The 19865-nt window shown below is 42.5% G+C and overlaps 1 protein-coding gene and 1 long non-coding RNA gene across 3 annotated transcripts in view; one reads left to right on the plus strand and one right to left on the minus strand.

Moving 5' to 3' along the window:
• The window catches only part of MACROD2 (mono-ADP ribosylhydrolase 2), an 843060-nt gene extending 842306 nt beyond the window's left edge, over window positions 1-754 (minus strand). For both annotated transcript variants that reach the window (XM_058419895.1, XM_040059164.2), the window contains exon 1: window positions 544-754. In XM_058419895.1, coding sequence (XP_058275878.1) covers window positions 544-589 — 46 coding nt within the window. In that variant the 5' untranslated portion in view covers window positions 590-754. The remainder of the gene's footprint in view (window positions 1-543) is intronic.
• Window positions 755-1299: 545 nt separating this feature from the next.
• On the plus strand, window positions 1300-4692 carry LOC120750562 (uncharacterized). The gene is made up of 3 exons (XR_005700045.1): window positions 1300-2112; window positions 2687-2755; window positions 3198-4692. It is a non-coding gene; the product is annotated as an uncharacterized LOC120750562 (long non-coding RNA).
• Window positions 4693-19865: the final 15173 nt, after the last annotated feature.

Raw genomic sequence — 19865 nt, forward strand, 5'->3', positions numbered from 1 at the left:
CGTACCCAAACACTTCACCCCGGCTGAACGACACTAGGATCTAAACTGATTACACCAATGATTCCGATAAACCACGTTTTCCCCTCAGGAAACAAACGCACTGGAAGGAGAAAAAGCACGTTTTGAGAGCGTGCGCCCAACTTTTCGGCCTGAAACACTCCCACAAGGTGACTCGGGGGCGGGAAGCCCTCAGGAGAGGGGTTGTTTACCGCCCTCCCTCCGCCCCGGGGCTCCACTCCTCACGGATACGCCGAGGTGCGGGGGGAAACATCCCCGATGCCCGCACGCCCGGGCTGCCATGAAGGCTCTTTCAGCCGGGAGACCCCAGGACAAACGCAGAGAGCACGGAGTTCCCCGGTCCCCACCCCGTCCCCTCCGCCGCGGCCGGCGGGAAGCGCTGCCGGACAGCCCGCGGTGAGGCGGCGGCGGCGGCGGCTCCGAGAGCACCGGGACCCCCCCGCCCCGCTCCTTCGCTCCCTCCCGGCGCAACGTGGGGTTAAAGGCGGGAGAAGCGGGCCCGGCCACCGGGAAGGGCGATAATACCTTTCTCCTCCCGCCACAGCTTTTTCCGCTTGTTGCCGGGGTACATGGTGGTGTGGCTGGCGGCGGCTTTGAGCTGCAGGTTCCCCAGGCTCACGAGGGGGTGGAGGAGACGCCGCGCCAGAGCCAGAGCCGAGCGCTACCGACGCCCCGCGCCGCCGCTGGTACCGCTGATCCCGCCGGGTCCGGCTCCGGCTCCGCGCCCGCCGCACGGTGCCCGTCAGCCGGGTCACGCCTCGCTCTACCCCGACACCCCCGCAGCGCCCGCCCCGCTCCCCGCCGCCCGTTGGCTCCGGCAGCCGCCGCTCAGCAGCCGCCTCCTCCTCCTCCTCCCGCACCGACCGGGAGGAGCCTGAGCGCGGCGGCGCCGGCTCGGCAGGATTCGGGGCAGCGTGTTGTGCGGGGCACACGGCGCGGCGGCTGCTCGGCTGCGACGCTGCGCGCTCCGCGCCGTGCCGGCGCTCGGAGCTCCCGCGGGGCGGGAGGGAGGGAGGGAGGGAGCGGGCGGGCAGCCCTCTCCCGTCCCGCCCCGCCCCGCCGCCACCGCCCCCCGCCCGCCTCCTCCGCCCCTCTGCTTCCGGGTTGCGGCGGCGCCGGGCTGTGCCCGGGGCGGCGGGGCCGTTGCCGAGCGACGGCGCCGGGCCCGGGCCCGAACCGGGCCGGCCCCGGCAGCGCCTCCCGTGCGGCCCCGGCAGCGCCTCCCGTGCGGCCCCGGCAGCGCCTCCCGTGCGGCCCCGGCAGCGCCTCCCGTGCGGCCCCGGCAGCCGCGCGGCCCCCGGAGCGTCCGCGACGCAGGAAACTGCCCCGGCCGGTTTAAAAACAGCTGCTGGAGCTGCAGGTGCCGGGCTGAGCTTTCCGGGAGCGGAGCTCCGCTGGTGTGTCCGGGGAAGGGCAAGAAAGCCGGCGTAGGGTCTGGAGCAGAAGTGCGATGAGAAGCGGCTGAGGGAGCTGGGAATGCTCAGCCTGGAGAAAAGGAAGCTCAGAGGTGGCTTTATCACTCTCTAGAACCCCCTGAAAGGAGGCTGCAGCCAAGTGGCCCCATGTAACCAGCATCAGGAGAAGAGGACATAGTCTTTAGCTGGGCCATGGAGGTTCAGGTTGGACATTAGGAGGAATTTCTTTGCAGAAAGGGTGATTAGGCATTGGAATGCGCTTCCCAGAGAGGTGGTGGTGTTACTATCCCTGAAGGTGTTTAGGAAAACACTGGATGTGGCACGCAGTACCACGTTGTAGTTGGCAATCTGGTGTTAGCTCAAAGGCTGAACTAGATGATCTCTCAACCTAATTGATTCTGAGATTCTGTGACTCCTGGGATCCCTACACCACGCCCCCAGGCCCTATTCCCACCTATTGTGAAATTCACCTCTGCTGCCTGCAGCCAAGGTCCGCCTGGGTTCAAAGATCAAGGAAGGCACCTTGGCCCCTGCGCCACTCAGCCTTCTCTGTACCGAGAGTAATTTTGTCCTTCACACCATGGACTAAATAAATACCTACAAAAGCTTCCCTGCAGCTGTACAGATGCTCTTAGCTTCACTTGTGCCCCCATGGAGGGAAAGGCCTTTCCCCATGCAGGTGAGTGGATTTAGCCCTGGAGCACAGCCTGACATAGAGCAGGGGTGATGAGGGGGAGTGATGTGACACAGGACACGTCGCAGCCTCACCGTGCTTATTATCTGACACAGCTTCACCATGACAGAACAGTTCACAGGGGTGCAGAGGTTTCTGATTGAAGTCAAACACGGGGTCCACATCTGTTCATATGGAAAATGGGATTCCAGCTAAATCATACAGAGAATGTCTCGTGCCCAGCCCCAGGTCAAGGACTGGCTTTTCTCTTGTGATACACTCCTGTGCTTCACCTGTATCAAAGAAAGGTGAGGTAAAACTTAGCAACATTTCACTTCTTCACTCATAGTTTCTGCCAAACACAAACATTAGCATGTCTACTATAACCATGAATCTTGGTACAGTTGCTTACAGTAAAATCGTTAATCTTATCCCACTCAGTGATGCAGGGGAGAATCCAGTTTACCTTTTAATAAATCAGACTGAGTCCTCTTTACAAAGCATTTGTGAAAGCATGTTCATATTAGACCACCTCCTGGGGGTTGTTGTTATCTTTACCTGATTTCTTCGCTTTGCCCAGGTGATGTGCCTTGGTACCCCAAGAACAATTTTCTCACCTTGTTAATAAAAATGAGAGAGGAACCAACAGGTAATTTTTTTCTTTTCTTCTTTTTACATCCGTTATGCGCAGCAAATATTTGAATGCATATCCTAGATCATTGAATATTTACCAAGCTACTGAATATTCTAGTGTCCTGTGGGATCTGTTCCACATTTTATAAATCAATGTTTATTGGACCAGAAGGGGAGAAGGAGAAAACTTAGCTCTCTTCCTGTAGAGGCCATCTGCATGCATTCTGCGGTTTCATTTGTAAAAGCAGCTACAATAGCCATAATTTTGGAAAATATCTAAAGCAAGTATGTAGATATATTAAAAGGGAAAAAAAATTAAGCCTGACGTTTACACCAGCACCAAAATGAAAGACGAGATAAAAGGAATAAAACTGATCTTCAGCTTAAAAACAGAAATGTCCAAACGTTGCAATTCCAGCAAGAAAATTCTTACTGTACTTTACGTTTTTTCTCTTCAGGCGCCGGTGATACAATGTATCCCACTGAAGAAGTAAGAAATCGTGCCACTGACTGATATGAGTGTGACCTGCCTTTTTACACTTGTTGATTCTGGAGGCCTGAAGGCAGAGAAACAATCAGCATTGTCATACACAGTGGGAAAATTCACCTAAAAAAGTAGCATTTCAGTGTTCGGATGAAAACCAATCACGCTGCAAACCGGGAGGTTATTTTCTGAGAACACTGTAGCAAGCTGTGTACATCGAAGGCTAAAGCAATGCTCAGAAGAGCTTAAAAATGTTCTGTTGAAACAGTGAGCATGAAAATGGCAACAAAAAAGAATTGGTGTTGGTCTGTTGATCTGTGTGTGTTTAGTCCGTCCAAGGCCTAGGGAACTAGGTTCAGAATGGTGACATTCTGCAGAGGAAGACAGGAAAACTGGGCAATGTCCAAAATTAGTGTTTAACAGATATATAGCCTAGGCAGAATACTAATAGCTGCAAAATGAACATTTAACATATGGATAAAGTAATGACTGGTTAGAGGGCTCCCATTAGAGATATAATAGGAAATGTAAATTAATATGAGAGCAAATACCATGCTATAGAAGTGAATAAACGTACCGAAGGAGAGCTAGAGCCTCGATCCAAACTGCTGGATCGTCCAACCGAACCAGCATTAAGGCCCCTACGTGCAGCAATTCCACTGCCATCAGCCATCCTGACCAAAACGAAGGCTGTGGCACAGCAGATCCTGCGCTGAGCCCGCTGCAGAGCAAAGCTGAGCAGATCCAGGGCCCTGCAGGAGGCACTTTGGGGCTGCTGGATGAGCACTGGATCCGTGGGGGTCAGCTGTGCTGCGGGAGCCCTGGCACGCCAGGAGAGAGCCGGTGTGAGATGCAGGTTTTGAAGAAAGGATCAAAATATCAGTTGCTGAAGAAATAGAGACGGGAAGGGAAGTTGGCTGTTCCAAGTCTTGATAGCCTTAAAAATGTTTGAAAAATTCTGCGTCGAAAGAGGGAAGGGCAAAGTGGTGCCACCTTCACAACCACAGCGTGGTGCAGGGTCAGAGCCTGTGCTGGTGGGCATTGAACCGTGGCAGCGAAACTGGGCAGTTTAGTGAGAAAAAGCGTGAAGTTTAACGAGAAGAAAATTTATGAAAATGGCAATAAGCAGCTCTCTTCATTGTTTACAGTGGAAGCCAGTTGTTTTTTACACTCTTTATTAATTTCTTCCTTGAATACAGTGAAAAGGGTAGATATGAAATTAAGATATCTTAAAAGTTCTTAAGTAATTCAAATTTTCATAATTTAAATATCAAATTTATTGATAAAACTTTAAAATGCAGATCTATATCCAGATTATTTCCTGAATTTATACCTCATTGAAGAAGAAAGCAACAGAACATTATGGACAGTTTCACATGTTAAGAAAAAATTCGTCATGTACGTGAAAGTACCTTTTTAAATGCATAATATCTGTAGCTATTAAACAAAATTGATTTATTACACCAATAACAGAGCAATATAATAATCTAAAATGCATTTATAAATTATTTATGTTTAATAAAAATTTATTTCAGCCAGCATTACTCTTCTCAAACCTTGCTTGTGTAGCAAACCGTGCACTACACACGGTCCTGCTGATTTTGATAAACCCTGTGCCATGCACGTTTCCACTGCTGGAAATTCAAATGCAAACTTACAGCCCCTGTACATTGACCATGAAGTCTCTCCTCCTGTCCATTCCTATCACGTGCTGGAACTGTTCCAAGCCCTTTTCCCAAGGCTCCCACAATATCGCTGGTAAGATGTCTCTTTTTATTAGCACGTCCTCTCTGAGATACACTAACATGCATTGAAAACATAAAATGCACATCATCCATCTTTCATGTGACAGCTGCATCCCAACTCCTGAACTTTCAAGCTCATGGCACACCTGGGTCAAGGTTCTCTTAATAAAATGATGCTGAGTGACAGAAGAGTGGGAGCTACCTGCCTGCAAGCATTTGATAAACTGTTACCTGTAATTTCTTTGGTTTGTTGCCTGGGGCAAACGTGCTGAAGAGGAAAGAAGTAACTGCAAGACCCATTTGTCCAAGTGGGTGAGTGGAGATGAAGATGAAAGGCAATATACTCGTGTTAGTCACAGCTTTGTGATTTTCATCCAATTTGTCAGGGAACTATCTTTTGGTCCATAAAATAATGTGATCGCTAAAGCTATTCAAAGAAAGAAAAAACAAATGTTTCTGTACTTCTGATATGTCTGTTGGTATGATTGCCTGATTCTATTGCTTCATAAGTAATCAAATGCAGAGTGTTTCAGTTTAACCGCTAAGGTTATAGTTGTACCTAGATATCATCATTTTTGATATTAAATAAATAATACATTAAACACATAAATCATTTAAGATAATTAGTCAAATAATCTAATATATACATATTATCGACATTTATGACAAGAATAATTTTTTAATATTTTGATATACACGTCTCATTTTTGATTTGTTGCGGCATTACAAACTTTTAGAAGAGAATTTTGTAGAGCCTTAGAAGTCAGACCTGTTTTAAATCAACTATTTTGGAAAGCATTGTTCCGATATAGTAGTATGTTAACACAGTTCAGTCTGGTGATGTAAATGAGTGGAGCATTTCCCCAAGACTTAATTACAGTTCCGAAATACTGGGTGTGGTTATGTACACCATGTGGGACTGATGCATAATTGCTGCATGCTGCTACCATGTTGTACCTGAGTTCTGCAGTGAATGCTGCTGTTCACTACAGCCATAGACAAAGGAGGCAAGGGAGAAAGGTAAAAGAGAAAGAGCTTTTCAGAGTTTCCACAATAACGCCACAGACCTGATTTTTTAGGTGCAGCAGAAGACCCAGGAAAAAAAGGCAGGAATGTTCAACTTAGGCTCCTCTCCAGGATCAGCATCATATGGAAGGGATAAAAATACAAGCTGAAAAATTCAGCAGTTGATTCAGACTGAAACTGTCTTCTGCTCCTGGAACTATTTCTGACTCCTGGAGAGGAAAAGAGGAAGCAAAGAGAAGGGTCCCAGCTCAGAAATTATTCAATGCAGAGTCAAGTGGAATGGCACACTGGCTCCCTGGGAGTTTGCCACAGTTCAGATGTGTGTAGGTGTGATGGTGGTGCTTGCACAAATCTTTCCAGGCCTCTGCCAGTGGCTGTTGGAAACAGAAGTCTCAATCTCAGTCATTCTGTATCTGAACAAACTATTACACAAAGTACTTGAGAGAGAAGAAAACTTTAAGAAGGAAATTCCTCTTCTGTATGCCGCTTGAAAAGGTGGAATTCCTGTTCAGCCTACAATGTCCTCAGTAAAAAATAGAGACTGAAACCACAAACAGAATGAAAGTCGATGTGACTTCAATAGAGAAGAATAGAGCTTAAAAAAAAAAAAAAAATTATAAAAGCAGGGTTTAACCATGTGCTCAAACATAAAGTACATAAAAGCAATTCCGTTGACTTCACCGGCTCCACTGACGTACTCTGTGACTGCTGGGAACTTGACCTCGGCAGGCTGTGTACAACCTTCTCATCATCAAGAGAGCCACATCATCAAGTGCCTCTGCAAGGATAGAACTTAATTAAATGGGATCACATCTAGCAGAGGAAAGCATAACGTCAATCTGCCGTAGTAGTAAAAATATTTCCTGGTTATAAAATTCCTTAAATTATATCTCCTTTCCAGAAAAACAACATCCTGGCATTAGAAACATTCAAGCCAGGTGACCCTAAGAGGAAGCAAACATGCATTTTCTTGTTTTGGTTCTTCCCTCACCACTGCACACAGCCACATCCATGCTTGGATTTTTATTTTAAGACTGCAAAGGGCAAAAGGCAAGTGATTTATTCCAACATGCTGTGCCAGTCTAGAGCTGAACTGGGGCTGGTTGGGCTGGGAAGTAATGGGTTGCTCAAACCAATAAAGGATGGGATACCTTTAAAAGACATCTAACATGCTGATCGTTAAATTAGGCTGAAATTACATTATTAAAGAAAGCTTTCAAGTGTCAGAAATGAAAGAATGTCATACATTCGCCACTGAGGAAATCCAGATCTCACCAGAGGGGACATCCACTGTCATTATTCTGCTATTTTATCTGTTTTGTCTTTTATAACAACTTTGTTGCCAGACAGGGAAAAAAAAAAGCTAAGAGGTGATTGAGAGTTGAAAGAACAAGCAGACAGAACAGATAAATGATGTAAGAATTGGAAAAATAACTCAAAATTTCAAAATTACATACAGTGTAAAGCTGGTACAGAACAGGTGATTAGAAGTGAGGCCATTTTGAATGTAGATGTTATACATCTTACTATTTTTGTTTCAACAGATAACATGCAACATCAAAATCAGTGGAATTATACCACTACAAATATATGTTTATTTCATATGTAACAAGAAATAACTTAATTAATTTTTCAAGTTTGCTTTTCCATCTCTCTCCTTTACTTGGTTATTTTGTTTGGTTTAGATTTATTCCCTCCAAATGATGCCATCTATTCATGGCTTGCTATTCTCACCATTTCTGATTGATTTCCTTGTTAAAATCCATCCATTCCTACACACCTTTTGGTGCACAGGCTGGAAGCAAACATCAAGGCGTGTTTTGATTATGAAAGTTCAGGGGCTAGTGAACATTAGTGAGATTCTCTGTGTGATACAAGCAGAATCCCGGCATGTGCAAAATGAAGGAACACTGTGGCTGGAAGATCTTAGTCCAAAGCAAGGTTGCTCCAGGGTGGTCAGAGATTTGACAGATTAGGTGCTGAACACCTCCTGGAGTAGTGAATTCACAGCCTCTTCAGGCAACCTGTCCCAGCCTTGGCTGGATTGGCTGAAGTTTGCCACCACCCTTTTTAAATTTTCATCCAGAACAAAACAGCTTTAAAGGAATAGTCCAAGGAATTTCAGTTCAATTGACTGGTGTACCACAATACCCAGGGCTGAGTGAGTGTATCCCCACACTGTACCTTTCTTGCACTACACTGATCCTGCTGTAGCCTCAGACCTCTGCTGGATAGTGTGGCTTTTAGGCAAAGAACCGTGTCTTTATATTGTAGAGCCCAACACAAAATAAAGAGCTGGGGTGGAGGGCATCTGCTGAAGCAATGGCATGGTTGCTTTCTAGGTAATTTTTCTCTCTAATTTTAGTTTACTCTTTTGTCTTCTCTTGCATTTTGTTTGCTTTGCCTAATATTTCTTGGTGCTTGTTGCTCATCTTTCCATTAGTAGCTCAGTGTATTTTTATCCCCTGTAAATGCAACACATGCTCCTGCTCCTTTTCTTGCAATGATTCCAGCTCTGCACAAGCATATCTACATTTTCCATTTCTTTTTCTTCCATCTTAATGCAATATACACCATACCCACTTCACTATTTTCCTCTCAATTAAATTATTCTAAATTATTTGTTTGGTGTGAGGGGAGAACAGAAATGTTGTAAAAATAACTGCTTTACCTTTAATCACCTGGGTATCATAACACTTTGTGTATATTGTATTCAGTGTAATTTTATCACTTGGCAAAAAATTCGTTCAAAATTTGGGAATTCAGGTTTTAAAGGAGATAAAATTAAAAATCATTTTCTTATATGTAATAATACTGAGCCTGAATGGTGTTAATTAAAATGTCTCCCCCATAATTGGAATTTACTGCTTTGTAAGTAGCAGTTACTGTATCAGTGACATACTATGTGATAGACAAGAAAAGTAGATTTACATCATAATTATTACAAGATGTTTGAATTCTGACTTTCATTTTCTTTTTTATAGTCCTCAACGCCGTTAACTACTTTTTTTGCCTTGCTACAGCAGCTTTTGATGTTTTGTATGTTAATAGCTTTTCCTAATGTGCCCAGATCAGTGCAGACCTTTTTACTAGTCCACAAGTATTTCTTGACCTGTAGGAGGCAGGTTTGTTTTTATTCCCCCTCAAGTTGGTCAAGAATTGTATTATGAGCTCTGTTCCTATCGAACTCCCCGTGAAACCTTCCTTTTATTTTGACCCTGAGTGAAGGATTTACTGTGGCTACAGAATGATCTTTGCAACAGTGACTCCAAATCCTAACAGCGTCAGCTGGAGCAGGGAGTATAAAACATTTTGCTCCCTCCTTCTGGGAGCTGGGCAGCACTCTGGTGCTGGTCCTTGCCCACTCTCCTCCCTGACCCAGCAGCCTTATCCCCGTGGCCCTGCAGTGCTTCCAGGCCATTTCCTGACTGCCCAGTGACACACAGGAGTTTGCATTGCGTATCCTCTTCCATGGGTGATCTACAAGATTGACAAAGGTCCTGACACCCTCTTTGTTGTCAGTCCATCTGTACTTATGTACAAGAAGTAGTACAGTTAAGGCTGACACACGGCAAATTCTCCAAATAATCCGTTCCAGGGAAAATGAAGACTTTCTGCCTGCTCATGCATAGCAGTCTAAGGGATAGCTAGCTGGCTAAAAAACCACTTAATTTATGATTATTCGTGTAGGTGGCTACAGCTCGGTGCTGCAATGCTGCCTTTTGTTATAAGCTGGAAAATGAATTTACTCTTTCTTTTCTTCTTTTAGCAATCCCTTCCTGAAAGCCCTCTTCCAGACGCGGCCTGGAGCGTTCTCATTAGAATATCATCTCTTGTATTTTAATAACTATCCTACTGGATTATTAAGGTGGTAGGAATTATCTAGAAAAAAATATATATAATCAGTTAGCAAATTAAGACCATTTGTCTCAGATACATTCTGTTTGGATAGAAACAGAACAGTTTTATAACAAAATGAACCCTCTTACCAATAACTTGCTCATTTTCAGAGGCAGAAAACATTTTTTTTTTTTTAAGACCACAGAGAAATAATGTTTCAAAACAAGTAAATGCATTTCAAAGCATAATTGTGTCATTTATCAGGAAGAAGGTTTACTCCCTCCCTCCAACACAGTCACAAAATGCGTCGCACATTACTTCTCTTAATAAATTTGAGAAATGGTCCGAAGTACCAGTATTTTTTACTGGCACCCAAATTGCCTGCACGCAGTTATTTGAAGGATAGGCAGCAGTCCCACACACTGACTGCTAATGGAACCTTTGGAACTGGAGCATTTAGTGCCCACCTGGGAAGCAGCTTTCAGGTATGTGGTGGTATCTGGGCAGACCCAAAGCAGTGCTGTGGGGGCCAGCAGGAGCTCAGAACCTGCTGGGGCCCCGTGGTGATGAGGTTGGGCAAGCTTGGCAAAAATCAGCATGAGCCGATCGCATCGCTGAGGAGTAACAGCGAGGGAGGGTCAGTCGCTGTGTGTACCGTGAGCTTCCCGGAGCTGGGAGCACAGCACCATCGATATTTGTGTGAAGGACTTGCAGAGCCTGCCAGGACTGGAAGGTCACAAAGCAATGGCAACAATTCCAGTCACTCTCAGGGAGCGCTGCAGGGATTTGTGCTTCTTGTCGAGCCCTCGCTCAGAGGGGCACTGTTCTGTCTGGACACTGAGATGACACTTGAGGGCACAGCAGGCGGGAACAAGGGAGATCAGATGATGTCTCAGGGACACTCACAGCTCTTATGAATGGCTAAAATGGGACACAATCTAAACTAGTCTCTGCAGGGCAGCTGCCACAGAGAAGCTGCTGAAGAATAAGTGCATGCAATTCAGAGTACAACTGCCCACCTTCACAATTTGACTGCCCCGCCGGGGCCACCACAGATGTCGAGACCATGTGTTCCCAAATGACTTGTCACCAGAAGTCCCTGGAGATCTCAGGTCTGCACTTCACACAGCAGTGAAGTCCAGCAGCCATGTCCTGTGCTCGGGAGGAGCAGGACCATCAGTGGGACACATTGCCTGGCATTTGTCCCCAGGACCCGGAAATTAATTCAGTAAACAGCTGCCACCTCACAGAAATTGTTCTCCCTCCCCAGCCACACATTTTACCACACATCTACTTTACTAGTAATTAGCTGAGCCATAAGCATCTCTCATTATCTGTCTCTCTCTCTGATAGCTGTTCAGCACTACAGAACTGGGCAGTGAAATACATTTGAGCGCAGAAATGGGCAGAGCTAACGAGAGCTCACTTTAAAGTCCTGAGTCTGAAAGACTGTTTCTTACAGTAAGTGTTCTCAAAAGTGATCACTAAAAATTGCAATTTTCAATAAAGTCTAACAATGTGCTATCTTTACCGTGGTGAAATATATTGTTATTATTGGAAAAATGAAACAGCATTAAGCTGCTGTTATATATAGCAGCATATACTTGTATATACCAGCAGCTGTACCTTGCTGCTGATAAAGCAGGAACCTGAAAAGTCCCTCCAAGACTGATGAATCAGTCCAGGTTCTTAAAGCAGGAGTCAGGTCGAAATGGAAATTCACCACATACAGCTGGAGTTGCCCCACCATATTTGAATACAATCACATTTTGCAAAGTGGTCATTAATTTTGGTTCTGCTCATTTTTAGTATCCAAATCAATACCTCATAGACATGATTTGTGAAAAGGGCACTCATTAAAAATGAGTTCAATTTCAAGTGCTAAGCTGTAGTTGAGATGTACGTAAGAAATGTTTACCAAGTATTTGCTTCCAAATGCAATTATTTTGGTAGTAAGTTTTTCAATAAAACCTTATTTTAGAAGTAAATCCAGTTGCATTTGAATGTTTTTATTGGAAATAAGCTGTAACAGAGACAGTCTTGCCTGTGAACAAGAGAATCACAGGCTGCTCTCCATAAGCTCGTTATGGTTAATTTTTTTTTCCGCTGGAGACTTGCACATATTTTAGACTGAATTTATTTTGTGCTGATGCTTTGCATGTGGGGTAATAATAAACAGGTTTATCGATACACAATCCATCTGGAACCAGGGTATTAAATAATTGAGATAGTTCTTTGGGCCTTGCTTCAGTTGCATTTGAAAACAAGGTTAACTTTTCTGGATTGGCAAAAAGCACTGTTAACAAGAAGAAAAATACTATGTTCATCATGAAGCCCTTCTGTGGTTTGTGAAATATTAACAATTTTCTGTTCACAGAATATGTATTACAGTTTTTTTAAAATGCCATTATTTTAGCCTGCCTCTGTAAGGCAGCAAACCAGTTTTCATGATGATTTCTGGATTTGACACTCCTCTTAATTGCTGATAATTTCCCCTATTTAACATCACCCTAAAAATTAAGTGATACGAAATGTTGCCAAAAAATATTATTTAATCATAACAGATGTAAATCCACAAAAAAACCCACGTAGAATATGACTACTCAGACCTTAATAATAAATTGTCCCTTCTGGCAATTTAATTGGACAATTTAACAAGTTCCCTGTACAAGGGAAATCAACTACTCCTTAAAAAAAAAAAAAAAAAATTAGTATTTCATGTTATAGACTCAAGCCTGCAAAACTTCAGTCTCGTCATGTTGCTCTAGTTGTACAAAATGGGGTAGAAATAGCCTCAGGGAAGAATCCAAAGGTAATGAGGTTAGTTCAAGTGGAGCTGACAGAACAACCCTCTCTCCATCAGCCCCCCAACACTAAGCCGTATGCGGCAGGTAACATTCACAGTTTTTCTGTGGTTTCTACTTCTGTTTGTCTGGTTAAACACACAACTTAAGATCGTGTCAGAAGGTGCAGACCACAACCTCTATGAGAAGTTAAACCACCAGATTAACAGTGTACAACCACATCCGCCTTAGCAGAGCTCTGCAGTAAATTTGCTCAATTCCCCCCTTTCTACAATAACAGTCTCTGCTTAGCTTTAAAATAGTTTGGGCATGAAAAATGGAATAACAGAATGTATTTTAGTTTACCCTGGCCATTTGATGGCAATATACCTGCCAGACCTACAGTGGCACAAGGATAATTAATTGAGACACTGCCAAAGGGACGTAACACTTTCACTGATGAATTCTTTACATCTTTCCAAAGGGTCACAGCCAGTATTTCAGCTTTAGGTTGGTTTATTGCCTAGAGCAAATTTGATTTTGATAGACTTACACAAGCTGTGGAAAAGGTGATCTAGAACGGTTACAGGTTTCAAACGTGAAAAATATTCCAGGGAAAATAGAAAAGCTGCTGCACTTGAACTCCTTCATGCAAATAAAGACTTACCTGAATATAAATGATGTGCATTTCTGAACAAGGCTGCCAAGCTGAAAAAGAGCAAAGTATATTAATATTGTAATACCAAGATGAGATCGTTTGATCTTAGTTTGATAGAGATGATTTAAAATCTAGATTAAGGAGGTCATCACAGTGCAAATCATGGAGAGAGGGAAATGAAAAAACAGAAAATAGAAATCCTAGGGATAATTATTTAGTGAAAAATCAATTTAAACCCAGTCTAAAAAAAGTTCTAAATTAGAAACACCGGTGTTTTCATTAGTTATCTTTTATTAGTTCTCCACTGTCCTTCCAGCATAGACACAAGTCTGATATTAAAGTGCTTTTGTTAGCATAGCTGATTTGCTTGATGAACCAATCCTTGCCAAAACACTCATTTACTGATATAACTCTGCCAGCAGACTTTTTGGTGTGTATTATCCAGCCTCATACAAGATCTGCCTCTGCCTTTCTTTCCACCCTTAATTGGCCATCACCCTGTTTAGGCAGTTTCACATCGTGCTGTCTAAATGAAATACTGCAGTGATTCAGCAATGACAGCTACAGCTTTAAAATGTTTGAACTTTTTTGTATGCTAGTTTAATGTTAGCAAACTGCATAAAACCATCAAAACTGGTCTGATGCCAGTCTTGTTGGATTCTTCTGGTATATTCCTGCATCTGAGCAGGATTAGAGACAAGCCTGAAGAGGTTTTTAGTCCCAAAGGGCAGATGCTGCAGGCAAAAGTGCCCATTACCTTCAGTGATGATTGAGTATCATATGTGGTCACAAATGCCATTTCAGAAGTGACGTCAAGTTTCAGCTGAGAAACTAACACTGCAAAAGAGAAAACTAAAATGGGAACTACCTGAACACCAGACATCATGCTCCAGATTCTGAAGAAAAAAGTAATGGGAATGCTAAAATTTTATTTCTACAAAGACTTATGATTCTTCCCTTATAGCAAAGTTGATTATGAAAGTTTTCTTCAGGAACAAAATGTAGATCAAGGATAGCTCCAAACAGGAAGTAAAAGTGAGGGTCATTAACAAGATTTATATCAGTAGCCATGGACAGTGTTTTGGTGGGTGGAGAGGGGTGGGAAATTGGGTACGCGATTTATTGGAGTTTGTTTGTTTTCTTAGGAAAAATCAGAATTTTGGCTTAAGGAATAGCTTTGGCAGGATAAAAATGGAAGCAAGGTCCCTTCTTATAGGTCAAATTCCAGCAGTAATAAAACAAGGCTACAGGTACATTCACTGGATCTGTACATATCCCCAGGCTGTCTGTGAAGGCTATGCTGACATACAGGGAATCAAACCTGGCATGGGTAAATTAGGTCAGGCTAATGTGAAACACAATCAGGCAAACACTCAGAGAAAAAAAAAAAGATGTTCAAGTGTTTGTGATGCCCATGGCACACTAAATGAAACAATAGTTTTTTGGGAATTTCCGTAAACTTTTATTTTCAGTGAACTTTTATCTCAGTTATTCTGTCAGATACTCTATTTGGAAAGGGTCTATCAGATTTACTTACTTTTTGAGACAAGTGTTTTGGTTCCAGGTTTGTGAGTTCTAGAAACATGCTGACTTGGGTGAAACCTCTATGGTGCACATTTAAGCAGATGCGTCTCTGGGAAAAGAGCAGCCTCCTTTAATGAGAACGGTTTAAGAAAAAAAATTAAATTAAATAGAGAAGCACAGGTGCAAAATTATGAATAGTAACAAATGGAAGATGTTTGCTACACGACTATATCTTCTTTTATTTTTTGCTTTCTACAAAATCTGATAAACATTAAATATCATTAAATATGAGATTTCAATTATAACACTGGAGTTCTGTTATCTGTTACTACTGAATTCCTAGTGCTAATAAAACAGAATCTGTAAATACTTATTGAAATGTCTTCTAAAGAGTGAATGGGCCATTAATCCTGCTTTTTAAAAGTACCTACAGTGTATATTTTTTCAATGATCACACTGTTTCCAGCTACCAATTATAACCTGCTTTTCTTCAACCTAAGGAGCCCAGACTCCTTCAGCTCATACAAATATGTGAATACATTTGTGCCATCTCAAAAGCAGATAAGCTGAATTTTTAGATGTTTTATGTATGGGATGTCAGTCTCAACAAATGTTGCAAATACAGCTCAGCAGCATAACAAGACTGTTGAAATCCTATATATTAAGAATAAAAGTAGAGAACTGAGTGACATTTTACGTCAGTTATTGCTAATATGAATGATGAACGATACCTAGAAATACACAGAAAGTTGTGTGCATACCTCAAAAATAAAGATTGCTTTGAAAGAAATGGTGCATCATTTCTTTCCTTCTCATATCCAGGACATACTGAATGAATTTCAAAGATTAAGAGTGGAAGACGTCACCTCACTGCAAGTAACAGCCTTGGCTTTAAGTGTCTGCTTTCCCCACATGATGCTTGCCCTGTGTAAAGCATGCTGGCAGTGTGAGACAATGGAATTACAAAGCTTTTCTGAAGCAGACATGTCTCAAAAATTTAAAGCATCATCTTTAACAAAAAAATTCACTTTCTTCTACTTTTACCTGTTACATCATGTCCACTCCAGATGTTCCCCTGCCGCACTGTGGGGTCCTTCCCACGGGAGACAGTTCTCCGTTAACTTCTCCGATGTGAGCTCATCCCATGAGCAGCAGCTCCCTGCCAAGTGCTGCAGTGTGACTCCATCCCATGAGCAGCAGTCCTCCCAAATCCACTGCAGTGCGGGTCACTCTTCCATGGGGTGCAGTCCTTCAAGGACAGGCTGCTCTGGCATGGGTTCCTCTCTCCAGGGGCCTCCCACGGGGTCACAGCCTCCTCTCAGGCATCCGCCTGCTCTGGCAGGGTCTCCTCCATGGGCTGCAGGTGGATCTCTGCATCCCCATGGATCCCCATGGGCTGCAGGTGGCTTTCTGCATCCCCATGGATACCCATGGGCTGCAGGGCACAGCTGCCTCACTGTGGTCTTCACCACAGGCTGCAGAGGAATCCCAGCTCCGGTGCCTGGAGCACCTCCTGCCCCTCCTTCTGCACTCACCTTGGTGTCTGCAGAGTTGTTCCACCCCACTCTTCTCTGGCAATTACAACTGCACAACAACTTCTTTATTCTTTCATCTTAAATGTGTTACCACAGAGGCTTTCCCACCATTTCTAATTGTCCCAGGCTTGCCAGTGGCAATTCTGTCTTTGGAGCTGCCAGGAATTGTCTCTGCCAGACATGGTGGAAGCTTCTGGCAGCTCCTTGCAGAAGCCACCCCTGCAGCCCCACTGCTACCAAAACCAGGCCATGCAAGCTCAATACATCCCCATCTAATCTTCCTTAATAGTGCCATAAAAGAGGACAATGAATGAGCCAATAAATACAAGTGTCACATTTGATTTCTGGGCGTTCACAGGCTCTGCCTTCCCAGTTCAGCTTTTTAATCCCATACGGGGTTAATTTTCAATTCACATTCAGAAGTGCTTCCATGAGGTGAAATTTTTGAGCATTTGCCTAAAGTTTTAATTGAATGTGGGCCCAATTCCTCATTGTTCCTTTGATTTGCATTTGGGAGTAGGTTATTATTTTTTGAAAACTGTTCTGTAAAATGCAGATTATAGATTGTTTGATGATCCAAGAAAGTGACTCAGTGGGGAAGTGTGCAGTGAGTACATCAAAATGAAGAAATAGTCATGAAACAAAATCATGAAGATTTCTGAAATGTTTGCTATATTTTAACTGTGAAGTACACAGTCTTTAGGTCTATATCGTGGTCAATAGTGATTTTCAGTGCTGTAGCAGATGTTTGAGGGACTTGTGAGGCAAAGAAATTTTCTAACCTAGAGCTTTCAGAATGCTAAACCACCGAAACCAAATATTTTTTTTTTATCATTACTCAGAAATCAATTAAATATAATTAGAGAAGTATATGTTATACACAAGCTAAATCTAGTATGATACCTGTTTTACATAAGCTCCAGCTAAACTGAGAAATAAGGACATTTTATTTCCTCAGGTAAACAAGTAACAAGTAGCATCTGTAAAACTCAACCAGACTAATTTGCAAGAAGTTTTGGAATTAGCTAAATCTATCGAAACTCATCTGTTACATTTAAACTGAAACTCATCTGCAGATGAACTACTGAAAAAATGTGAGGTGCAAAAAATGGGTTTCTACAAGTAGATCAGCAGCAAGAGGAAGTCTAGGGAAATTTTGGGACTACCCCTGAGCAGGACAGGGAACTGATGACAGAGGACACAGAAAAGAGCAAAGTACTCAATGCCTTTTTCACTTCAATCTGACTTTTGGTAAAGAAAACTGCCGCTGTCTTCTCAGTGGTATCTAGACAGGACAAGAAGCATCTTAAAATACAGGAAACCCCAGCTAAATATAAGAAAATGCTTATTTATGTGAAGGTGATCACTACAACAGGTTTTGAATATCTCCAAGGATGAAGCTGCCACAACCTCTCTGGAGACCACGCCTGATCACAAGCACTAAGCAGGTGATCTCTAGAGATCCCACCCAATCTCATCCACTCTGTGATAAAATTCAGTAAAGAAAGCAATTTTTCTTTACTGCAAAAGAAGCTGGAGTCTTGGTATTTTTCCCTTAACATAATCTAATCTATACTCAAGTAGTCAAAGAATAATAATTTCTTATTTAATTTGACTGCTGGCTTTTCCCAAGTAGTGCATTGATAGTAGAATTCTTTTGATTATTATAGCTGTGTCTGATTGGAGATGGGATTACCTTACTTTCATTGTGATTGGCAGTCCTTCCTAAAAATACATTGACAAGTGTCTCTGTTAACTACTAAAGCTGTCTCAGTAAGATAATAAATAGGAAGAAAGGAAACATCTCTTAGCTATGCTTGGCGCTGTAATTTATTTGGGTGGGTTTTTTTGCCTGCAAAACAACCTGGCAAACTATAGCAAACCCCATCATGATAAGGATTGCTACCTTGCAAGTGATGATAAAGGCACAGCAAACATGAAATTAGACAGCTCCACCATCTATTAATCATGGAGCAAAGCAGAACGCTGCCCATTGTTCTACACAATGGATGATGTAATACCTAGGCAGTAGTGTTTCCTGAAAGCCTTAAAAACGGTTCTGTTTTGTTTTTTTCTTGAACTTGTCCAAGAAGTTTTTTTCTCTTATCTGAAAGAGGGATGACTAAAAAGGGGTATGACAAGGATCTACAAAAATCACAAGTTGTATGGAGAAGTTGGAGAGAAACCAAGTATGCATTGCCTCTTTCAAAACAAAACCTGTGGGGGATCAAATGAAGCTATTAGGAGCTACACTAGAAATAAATGAAAGTTTTCTTCATGTAGCAGAGAGGGGAGCTAAGGAACTACATGCCAAAAGGTGCAGTGGGTGCCAAAAACTTGCAGGAGTTCTAGGGAACACTGAACAACCTCACAGAAAATAAAACCAGTGATAGTTATTACATATTCAAGCACTGTATCTAGATCAAGAAGTCTCTGAGCTTCTCAGCAGATGGAGACTAGAAAGTATCCTGTGTACTTACCCCTTTAGTAATTTTTCAGGAACATTCCCCATTCAGTCACTCTTCCCTTGAGTCTCCATTTCAGGACAGGCTGAAGTGTTCTCCCTAAGCAATGCAGAAAGAAACAAATAATTACAGAAGACAGGAAACAGAAAAGGTGCAGGGGGAGACCAAAATGAAGAACAGAAAAAAATAAGAGAAGGAAGAGATCCAGACCACCTTTGACAGCACTTACTGCTATCCTCAAATATACATGATCTGGTGAGCACTGGTCAGTGCCTGGGCTGAACTGTGGTCTGAACTGTGTGACCACTGGGAAGTGTCAAACACAGTATAAACCTCTCAGTAAATGTGACAATAACAGGTGTCATTTTACAATATCACTGCAAGAAAGATTATGCTACTTTATGCAGGTATATTAATGTGAGTACTCAAATGACAAATGCTTTGATTAATTTGTCTGATATCAATGTGTGGCTATGACAAATTAAATAACTCTATAAAAATAAGGCATTATATATTTTTTACAAGTTATGCATCGAAATAAAGCTTTTGAAAACCAGTGACATCCATTTAGAATTCAGCTTAGATAAAAACTAGCACAGCCATACTTGAATAAAACACATTAAGACTTAACAGATTTTATAGGTACCAATCTTTCATATAACCTTCTCCTTCAAGTAGTTGTAGGTTTTAACATAACAAAACCAAAAGGAAGAAACATGCAAGATAATGTTAACTTCTAATCCTTAAAAACACACACAAAAACAGGTGAAATCCTCATTTAGATGTTGAGGATGAGGGAAGATAGATTGAGAAGGAAGCGTGTTCTTTGTGAGGGAGAAGCAATTAGTACTTTTCCAGCAGCCATTCACAGCACAAAAGTCTACTAAAGAATTCAAGAAATAACTTGGCATCCCTTTGCTCATCTTTATTTAAAAAAAAAAAAAAAAAAAAAAAAAAAAAAAAAAAAAAAACCAAAACAAAAAACCTCACTAAAGATCTAAGACAGATTTTAGCACCTAAGGCACCTTCCTATAAAGAACTTCTGCCCGAAGCACAGGACACTGCT

The sequence above is a fragment of the Hirundo rustica genome, chromosome 3, assembly GCF_015227805.2.
Source record: "Hirundo rustica isolate bHirRus1 chromosome 3, bHirRus1.pri.v3, whole genome shotgun sequence".
NCBI lineage: Eukaryota > Metazoa > Chordata > Aves > Passeriformes > Hirundinidae > Hirundo > Hirundo rustica.